Genomic DNA, 10,401 nt, shown 5'->3' on the forward strand with positions numbered 1-10,401 from the left:
ATAACACAATTCTATGATGCAGCTTTGAATGTATATTTTTATATTTAATAAACGGAAAAAACATTACTTGTTAATACTAATCTTATATTAATGTGAAAATTTTTCATGTTTATATTAAAGAAAATTAGAATGGCAGTTTGGCTAAATAGATTCTTTCTAATTTGATCATTGTTTTTATCCATATGTAGTAATTGTATAATTTACTATGCAATGAAAGAGAAAACAGTAATATTTATATGTAACAATTGTAAAAAAAAATATTAACTTTGTTCAATATTTTTTGTTTATAGAAATATGTTAAAGTACATATTGATATATATTGTTATATATATCAAATTCATGCAATTTTAATACACTTAGTAAATAACATTTTTTTACAATGAAAAGTACGAAGAACTAAAGATCTATATGAAGAACGTTTGTGGGTTTCAGATCATAAATAAAAAAACAGTGAGATGTTATAAATCATATATATAAACATACGACGAAGTGATTCAGAGTTTTGTGTAAAGTCACTTTTAATTTTATATTGTGACAAATATCGTTCCAACATCAAGTAAACGAATTTATCGTATCTTTTTGGGACCAAAAATAAGATCAGCGTCCGGTGCACCTTTTGGATGATTGTACTTTTGTCTTCGCTCTCTATTTAAATTTACCGTCACTGGTCTTGTACTCTGATTAATTGTTTCCTGATAATCTTCCTCTTCTTGTCTTTCTGTTATGTTCAATGTTAATCTTTTAACTCGTTCTTTTTCTTCTTTCTGTTCTTGTTCTCGATTTCGAAGATTCATTGCTAGTTCTGATGACACCGGAACTGCCAAATTTTTGTACTGTTGTTTATTGCCTTTCCTTAGCATAAGGACAAAGTCAACCGTGCTATTATCAGAAGGTCTTTCTTGTAGTTGCTCATATGTCTTTTTAGTACTTTTTACATGCAAAGGAACAGAAATATCTACTTGCTGCGGCTTTACGGAATCTCGCATTCTGTCTTGTATGTTGTCTGAAACCATTTTATCAAGAGCGGATAAAAAGTCATCATCTTCAGGACAACTCACTCTTCTAGGACCTGCTGGTAATGCTGCATTTAATTCTGTGACATCCATTAGGACACCATCTGTACCACCTTCTGAAAGACTTTGATCTCCTTGTGTATTTTCTTGTGTGCCCATAGTATCATCTCTTTCTGCATCAGCTGTCCATTCTTCTTCTGACTGTGCTTCAGAACAATCTTCAGATTCTTCAAAATGTAAATCGGCTACTCCTTTTGCATCTCCACTACCATTTCCAGATGTTACAGTTACTTCTTCATCTCCCTCAGCAATTACACCCATATCAGTTTCGGCATCAACACCATCCTCTGCAATAGGATTTCCAAGAGTGGGATACAGTGTGATTCGTAATTCTTCCACAGCACATTGTGCTTCTTTGTAACTTTGAAATAATTGCATTTTAGGCCTTAACATTGTTAGTGTGTCGCGATACATATAATCTATACCTACAGGAAAAGGATTGTCAGGAGTCCAGATTGGATCTGTGTATTTAAACCAGAAATAATTTTGAAAGAATATTAAAAAGTAATCAAGTTTTTTCTTGCTAGAACCACCACTAAAATATTGTCCACAGGTTTCTAATAATGTACAAACTAGTCGAATTCTAAACAAGTGATCTGGGGGATCCAGAATACTTGGTATGTTATGATCCATGCTAACTCCAAAAGTAATTAACAAATATAATGTTCGAAAAATATCGCCACTTTCTACCATACGATAATTATATAATTCTCCAAGATATTTAACCATGGCAATCCGACGTTGATTAAACTTTGGTAAATTAATTTCCATGCATAGTCTTATATCTTCTAACACACCATCGACTACATGGGGACCTATAGTTTCATAATGTGCAACAAGTCCTGCTAATAAACTTCCAACGCATCGAATATTTAAATATTTCACATTATACGCGGCAGTGAGACACTTAATAGCGTAAGAGGATACATTTTCATCTTCCCAGTCTAATTTACGCATCCACTTAAGAACTTTATCAGTATTAGTTTTTGAAAGATCTTGATACAATAATTTTCGTATAAATTCATGAATCGGTGGTCTGTCCTTTTTAGAAACACCACCAGTAGATTCTGGTGGATTTACAAAATAATATGCATTCTCAATTATCGTTACATAACGTGAATCTAACGCAGTGACTGCTTTTTTACGCATCATTTGCTCTAAATATACTTTTGTTCTTTGATGTGAATCCGGAGAACAAAACAAGTACCTTCCGCATGTTTCTAATAAGTTACATGCCATTTCGATGTGGTGATGTGTAAAATCATGCAACAATACTTTCAAACAATATAACGCTTCTATCTTCGAATAAAGTTTAAATTTTACAAGCTCACCAATATACCGAACAACTTTTACTTTTGATTCAATATTAATTTGATCCTTTTTACGCACATGGTATTTAAAATCCTGTTTTAACATTGAACATAAGTCGTTCCCAACATCAGGCATAACACGGTAAAGAATAGCAGCTAAACGTGAATAAAATGGTAGTAAGTCCAAACGAATTCTAGATACTCCAAACAATGCTTTCACTAATTTCTTTTTGTTATGTTTTGTATTGAGATTTATTAGAAAGTGAACAGCTGCATTGTCGATCATTTCACGATTAACGCAATTTGGTAAATGTGTTAGGAATGCATCCAAGAGTATTTTATTACTAATGTTTGCAACCTGAGGTTCTTCTACTTCTGCTTCTGGTTCATCTACTTTTTCAGTTTCTTCTAACTCATCAAATGTAATTTCTTCATCCAAAGCTTCTTCACTTATTGGTGCATCTTGTTTAGGTACTTCTTTAAACTGTGATCCTGGAAGAAATACTGTTAAGTCTGTTAAAACTTCATAGAATCGTCTAGTTTCTTCATCTCCCCACATATCCTCAAGGATGCTATTTTCTTCTCCTTCGCTAATCATTTTTAATGTTTCTTCTGCTTCTGCTTTCATTTCACTATCAACAGGAAGTTCTGGCATGGGTTCATCTAAAGTGTCAGAAAAACTTTGCACATTGTTGAGCAAACGTTCATAAGATACTTGAAGGCTCTCAAGCTTTTCTTTTCTTTCAGAACTTAATTCGCCCCTGGTTTGTAAGATTTTTCGATTTTGTTTTTCAAAAGCTTGAAGATCTTTGTACTCCTTTAATAAATGTTTACATAGCGAGTTGTAATATTCTCTTAGCAACAGTCTAACATTTTGTTGCTTATCAGGTGAAAGTAATTTACTTCTAGGAATTGATATATTCAATTTTTCTGATATTTCTCTTACTCGTTTGGGCACAAGACCTGCATAATCTTCACCACAATGTTTGCAAAAACTTAGTATAATACTTGCATTATTATGTTCTTCTTTATCCATGTTAATTAAAACTGTTAAAGCTGAACCAAGTAAAGGCAGTCTTTGTTTATGTGTAAAAATTCCTGCATTAACTAATTCAGCATAAAATCTTAGATCCACTCTAAGTTTACTTGGATTTGCAATCTTATCAGCAACTTTCAAAGATAAAATTCTTTGCCAATTTTCGAAAAAGTGTGTTGAAAATTCTGCGTATGTCTGATGTAAAAAGCTACATACTTTGATGGCAGGTGCAACATCAGTCATTTTTAATTTTGCATCCACTAAAGCAGTAGCAACTTCACTTATATATTTTGTTAAATTTAAGTGTATCATATCTTTTAGAACTGTATCCAATTGCATGCTGCTGAAATTTTTTAATTTTTTGACAAATGTTGTGTTTCGTTTTAGTGTCGAATCTAATTTACTAAAATATGTATCTGATGGTCTATTAGGATTTAAATTAGCTGCTCGAATTTCTTCTTTTGTTGCTAATCGTTGCTCTGTCTCTTTTACATAATCTATCACATATTGCTTGTCTTCTTCAGATACAACATCTGGTTCAACAGCTGCTTCTGCAGCTTCTGATGGTGCTTCTTCAACTTCAGACATGATTTTAATCTGTTACAAAAAAGAAAACATTTGTTTGTATAGTACATTAATATTCTAAAACTATTTCCATTTCTTTGTAGATTATATTATATAATACATTTATATTATTTATATTGTATCATTGATAAATGTTGTATCTCATAAAGTGTCAAAAACTAATGTCTCAAATTGATGACTATTAGTACATAAACAAGTTCAGAGATATTTACAACTTATATTAATTTAATAGCGAGAAATGCAATATAATAAAGAAATCATGCTATTATATTTTTTCCATTTAACAAAAATGATTAAAAATACTATTTTTCAACGCACCATGTATTTATACTTAAATTGCAAAGAATAAAAAGTATAAAAACATTTTATTAAAAAAAATTGACAGTAAAACTTGTATTTCTTTCATTATTTATATAGTGTTTATTTCATATAGCTCATTATTTATAGTTTACTCACTTTTTTAGAATGGAAACAAGGTTATGTTATGGTAGAAGATGAGTATAATCTTGCAATCGCACAATATGGCTCAATGATAAGTACACTGATGGTCAAAACAATTGTCTACTTTACTTCAACAATACGACAATTACGAGGCAAAATGATAGTTCACTCTAACGTTCTGATATTATTACGTTTTATAGTACATTGTAGTGTACTCGAACTGTCTGAATACCAATCATGTGTTCAACTTAAAATCAAAGCAAAACACAACACAACAATGAACATTTAGTCACGTGATGTACATCTCATTGGTTTTCTTTTTGTTGTATAGGATCATGCCTGTTTCAAATAGGCTTAAGCAAAACCATGTTGTTTTGTTGAGTTTTATTTGAATCACAAGTTAAATTTCATGTCGCCAGATGTACTATATACATATTGTGTCGTTAATCATAGATCATAGACGTAAGCCTCAGTCTCAATGTGTCCATGTAGGGAATTTCTTATTTAGGTTTCAGAGGATCCTTGGTATCCCCGTATCATTTTGTCTGCTTGATATTACTTTATGAATTTAAGTTTATTAATTAGAATGGAGTATTTTGTACACTATAATTTAACTAGTAAACGTCTGCCCTTCTGTTTAGCTGGCTTACTAGAGGGTTTCTCCGCGTGAGAAACGGTCTCCATGGATAAATTGTGTATAAGTGAAATAAATATAAAATAATAAAAGCAGAGCAAGTTTATAAACAAAACATTCTCTTAGATTTAACACTGGTAATCTTCCAACTTCAGAAATCTCGACCTTTTCGTATTTAAAATAGCATAATCTAAAGCAGCCCTTTATTTTGATCGGTTTATTAACGTGAGGAGCTCAACCCTATTGATCAAGAGTACTTATAAATAGAGAATGCTTATAGACAAATTTTTTCATAGACACAGCCTTGATGATCTTTTAACTTCAAAGGTTCCGGTTTTTTTTCACTAGACATTTGGGTTTCATAATTTGGAACTGCCCTGAGCCATCAATAGTCTTCATTTTTTTTCGGTTAACTTCTTGTTTGCTTATTCGCGTCCATATGGACCGAACATGCTTATGGACAGAACATGTCATCATAGAAAGAGTTACGGTGATTTTTCAGCTTTATATTCTATATTGCAGATCTTTTCTGAACTACGTCAAATTATGTGTGTAGAACTAATCAAGCTTATGAATAAATAAAAACTCTTTTTTGTTAATATTATATTGCTTAAAACATATTCCGATAGTTTAATTGTGGGCGATGCATGCATTTGTTATCGTGTCACATGAAACATCGTAACTAAATTCGCTAGTTTTAAAGCTTTATTACAATAGATGCTTGTACTACAGTGCACAAATCTTAACATATTCCCTTAATATAAATAATGAAGTAATGTACTCATTTTGTTGTGTCTTACGAATTTTTACCAGCTGTAGTAATTATTACACATAGCTAATAATGACAAAGGAGTACTCAGTCAATCATTGTTCAATTATGAATTATTTATTTACATCAAAGAAACCTACATGTTTATTTTACATCTACATAATAAAAGAAGAAATTTCTTTTTTATAAAAATAAAAATAAAGATTTGCTTCATTTGTCATATATGGTTTTTCTGAAGTCCTTCGAAGCCTTAAATATTAGATATATTTTACATCAATCCCGCTTGACAAAAGGACAAAGAGCGTACTTGATAAAAGATAAATGTACATTTATAGAACAAGCGATCCTTCTTATTCAATAGTTGTACTGAGGAACACCAAGAAGACATTCCTTGTCATTGTCTTCTTGCGCTATTCATTTTCGTGACAACTATTGGCTACGAACGATGTGCATACAGCCATCGAAAAATATAGATAAGCAGAAACGAAGAAACCTTCTGACAGGCAGTGAAAACGGAGCACCGATGAAACGAGGAAGGGGTATGGACGACAATTCGAGTGTAGTTTGCGGCGTACAGTACGTTTGTGCTACCCTTTCGAGAATCTTGAGGCCTGCGGTGTAGTTCCACACGCTCGTGACTAAATTTACCAAAGGATCTTCATTAGGGAGATGTCGAATTACTCCTACTATTATGTTAAAACCATCGTGGACGAAACCAACACACCGAGGACATACAGATTTTTAAAGGGGTAAGTTGCGATCCGCGTGTAGCAATTGTTGCTATGATTTTTTGATTCGCTACTGCCTCGTAGTAATCTTACTTAGCATTTGTGTCAATTAAAGTTCTATTAATTGAAAGGAACACGCTCGTATTGGCATTCAACCTTTGATAACGACTCATTTTCTCATTTACGTAATTACTAATAATATAAATTACACGGAATTTACTTGAATTACAGCAACTCAAATAACTATAGTAATAAAATTCATATTCGCTGTTTGTCTCATAATTCTTACCCTCGTGAAACGTCAATTAATCTCTCTTTAGTTAACAAGTCTTTTTTAATATTAATTTCTATTTCTGAACTATATCACCCACGCAAAAGTGAAATGGCACAGTGTTAGCAAAACTAAGTTTCAAACACGTCTATTCGTATATTTGTTCGTAGAACCACATGTCCACAAAGCTTGATTGCTCAACCCTGAAGCATCCGTGCAAGGAAAGATCAAACCAAGGATCACAAGGGAAGAAAAAAGCCTTACGTGTTTGAAATAACGTGAATGTCATTTATTCGTAGGAATCCCATCCTGTTCCAACCTCCGGGGGACACATGGTCCACACATGGCCGCTATAATCTTCTCTCGCGGTTGCTCAGAGGAGGACTTTCTGGTTCAGGTGATATCTATCATCCAGCGAACGCTGTTTTCAAGGTGCGTGCTCATTGCTCGCTTCTTAACAATCGTATTCTCATCATCCTCTAAGACTTCGGAACCCCGAGGACCTAATGCAGTAAAGTTGGCAGGTCACTTGATGGCTAGGCGAAAGAATGCGAGCCTGATCGATCGGTTTTATCTTTTCTCATCTTATTTTCAACACTAATTTGCTATTGACCAATATGGTTACACGTAACCAATTAAAACAATAAATAACATACTCAGCGAAAGATCCCTTTAGACACCTAGACATCGAGTCATCTCCCAACAGTATACTCGGGAGTCACCAACAAAGTTTTGTTCTCCTTGTCCGGCTGTCTTCCCGTCGGTTTTAACGAGATTTTATGGAACATTTAGCTGGGTACATTCGGCGCGGAGGCCTAACAGCATTGAGACGAACTCGGTAGAGACAGAATGAAACCGAGCCGCTTTGCGATGGTCGAGCAATGTCAGCAGGGAGGGGAATTTTTCAGAGCTTCTGTTTGGAACGCCGCCAAATTCAGCTTTTAACATAAAACGAACCCCTCGCGCGCTGCGTATAACGCATAACAGATTCATATTTTTAGTTCGGCTACTGCCAAGGTTGTTACCCAGTTTTTCGCGGTTTCTGCCACGTTTTTATGCTGTTAGCAGTCCACCTTATTGTTGTTTATCGACTTCGATGGTGTAACAGTGATCTCCTGTTCCTGTTCGCAATCAGGAGACCGACGGAATCGTTAGCTCCGTTCAGTTGGGGGCGCAGATAAGAAGTTTTTCTGGATGCTCTAACGAAGTATTGGGTATTTTAGACACTACAAATTGTGAGCGTCTAAAAAGATCGTAAACTGCAGGGGAGCATTCTTTTTTTAGCCTGGAGTAAAACGTTTATAAATAGTTATTTTTAAAACATAATTGAAATGTAAGAGAGGGAGAATATAACCATATTTAAAAGTTACGAAAAATAGAATTGAGGACATTACTCATCTGTGATTGATAAATAAGAGAAATCGGATGGACTGTTATGACATTTAACAGTAATTTGTGCCAAATCTTCGTCCAAATACTTTGTCTTCAGCACTCGTCAAATATATTCAAAGATCGTCAAGTACATCTGATAAATAATTTGAAAATAGTGAAACTGTTTAACTAATAGCGATAACGTCAGTGGGATCATCGATCTCTTTGAAAATACATTTTAAACCATCAATTTACGGCAGAGGCAGTTATGAAACTGTAGGTTATTCTCTTCTGGCAAACGGTTGTTCCCAGAACATCTGCTCACGTGAATTACTAGACAAGTTGTAATAGCAGACTGTATTTCAAACAAAATGCAACATACATTTTCATTAATTATATTATTTTTGCCATAATGTTTTACCTCTGAAATTTTTTTAGCGCGGTGTCCTATGAATATATTCATCACACTACAAAAGTACACTACAATGAAATTAGAATTACACAAAATATTTTGGATTTTATGATAAAACGAGAATAACTTTTTGTTATTCGGAATATTAAACATCATTCACATTGAATTCATTAGTTTGTACGTTTTTAAGTAGGTACATAGTAGTTTTTGTAGAGTCAAGATCAACAATAAATGAAAATGCAATTAAGGAACTACACCTATAAAATCTTAAAATTCATGTATATAATATCATAACAAGACAATCGATACATAATAAATAATGAACAATGAAATTTTTTATTTATATATAATGAGTAATAAAATTAATATAATATTATATAACAAAAATCCTTATTTTTCTATTTAAGAAATCACGTATTCTTATTATTTATATATACTCCTTTATATTTTGTAAATACCGAGTTAGTGATAAGACGAGAAGAAAGATACGTGTGTTGCCAAGAGGAAAACATCCCGAATGGAGCTTCTCCTTAAAAATATAAAAATAGGTACTATTCCTGCCTTCTGACTTCCAAGTATCACAATACTCTCGAATCCGAAAATTTTCCAAGAACTGAGAAAAGTTTTTGATCAATACGTATACTTTATCGTGCCAAGATTTTACTATATCTTAAGTTTTTAAAACAAATTATTTTAAAAAGTTCAAATAGAGGTAGTATTATGAAAAACTGCATTTTAAAAACACAGTTTATCCATTAAGGAATAGAAATATTGCTATATTTGCAAATAATGTTTACATTTCGCTTTCTCTATCTTTCAAGGCTATTTCTCGTTGTATGCAATCTGTTTCAGTTATTTTAGCATTCAGAGATCAAATTCTATTAGCGAAGTTTGTATTGCTTACACATCGAAATGTCAGTGGAATAAAAGCAACCTGTCTTATCACTAGCAATGAAACGTAATTGATATCAGTCAGGTTACGGTTAACTGTACGCGTATTCAAAGAGTATTTAAAGTTCAACTATCAAAGAACAAATTGTTCTTTTAGAATTATAGGACACCTATATTACTTTATGAACTATTTCCAACGTGGAAACCAATTTAAGAACCAGTTAAGCAAGCATTTCCTCTACTTGATTTGACAAAGTAAGTGTACACGCTATGAATGGAACTGCATTTATGACCGTGCACTCGAGATAAAGCGCTTATTGATCGTGTACTTACTTTATATAATAAAGAAGAAGATATGTAATAAGAATGTTATAACTTGACTCAAGTGTATTATTATCTATGAAAAATGTACTGTTTATATTTTACTCATTCATGTTTCCCATAAATGTACAAAAAAAGTAAATAGATATGCGAGCAAAATGAGTCTCTAATGAGGGGGTTTAGTAATTCGAAAATATTTTACCCGTCGGAACTTGTCTTAGTTCCAATTTATAAACGAAATTTTGTATTAATCACGCGGAAGATCTATAATAAAAATAATTGATATTGCAATAATCTAGTAGAAGTACGAAAGTACAAGTTGAAATCATGTAAAAAAAATTCGTGTAACAACAGAACTAAGTGTACTTATATTTATTCACTGGCAAATTTTTACTTACTGGATAATTATATGTATGCTGAATTTTTCGAATAACTATATGTACAATGTGTATACAGAATCCACGCTATACTGTGCGTATCGTGTATATTTCGTTTGTGTCGGGACGCCGACGCGAACACGGTTGGCCATTGAGCGGGGGATGCCCCGTTCGGGCATTCA

At 32.9% G+C, this 10,401-nt stretch overlaps 1 protein-coding gene and 2 long non-coding RNA genes across 4 annotated transcripts; 1 reads left to right on the plus strand and 2 right to left on the minus strand.

Annotated features, from left to right (window-relative positions):
• Positions 1-16: 16 nt before the first annotated feature.
• Positions 17-4,895, minus strand: Upf2 (UPF2 regulator of nonsense mediated mRNA decay). The gene is made up of 2 exons (XM_031984450.2): positions 4,461-4,895; positions 17-4,016 (listed from the first exon to the last, which is right to left on the minus strand). Exon 2 carries the CDS (start codon positions 4,005-4,007, stop codon positions 567-569), a length of 3,441 nt encoding a protein of 1,146 aa, XP_031840310.1. The 5' UTR covers positions 4,008-4,016; positions 4,461-4,895; the 3' UTR covers positions 17-566.
• Positions 4,896-5,548: 653 nt separating this feature from the next.
• LOC143174636 (uncharacterized) lies at positions 5,549-7,778 on the plus strand. Its single transcript, XR_012998841.1, has 4 exons — positions 5,549-5,563; positions 6,352-6,597; positions 7,147-7,279; positions 7,640-7,778. It is a non-coding gene; the product is annotated as an uncharacterized LOC143174636 (long non-coding RNA).
• On the minus strand, positions 6,061-10,340 carry LOC116430386 (uncharacterized). Of its 2 annotated transcripts, XR_012998842.1 has the most exons (5): positions 10,241-10,340; positions 8,242-8,372; positions 7,504-8,132; positions 7,112-7,350; positions 6,061-6,486 (listed from the first exon to the last, which is right to left on the minus strand). It is a non-coding gene; the product is annotated as an uncharacterized LOC116430386 (long non-coding RNA). The 2 variants fall into 2 exon arrangements; XR_004235697.2 differs by lacking the exon at positions 10,241-10,340 and having other exon boundaries at positions 8,242-8,574.
• Between the last annotated feature and the right edge of the window lie 61 nt (positions 10,341-10,401).

Source organism: Nomia melanderi, chromosome 6 (assembly GCF_051020985.1).
Source record: "Nomia melanderi isolate GNS246 chromosome 6, iyNomMela1, whole genome shotgun sequence".
NCBI lineage: Eukaryota > Metazoa > Arthropoda > Insecta > Hymenoptera > Halictidae > Nomia > Nomia melanderi.

Bases quoted from the DNA above. Each gene is read 5' to 3' on its own strand.
- Upf2 (XM_031984450.2), bottom strand. From the start codon at position 4,007: ATGTCTGAAGTTGAAGAAGCACCATCAGAAGCTGCAGAAGCAGCTGTT.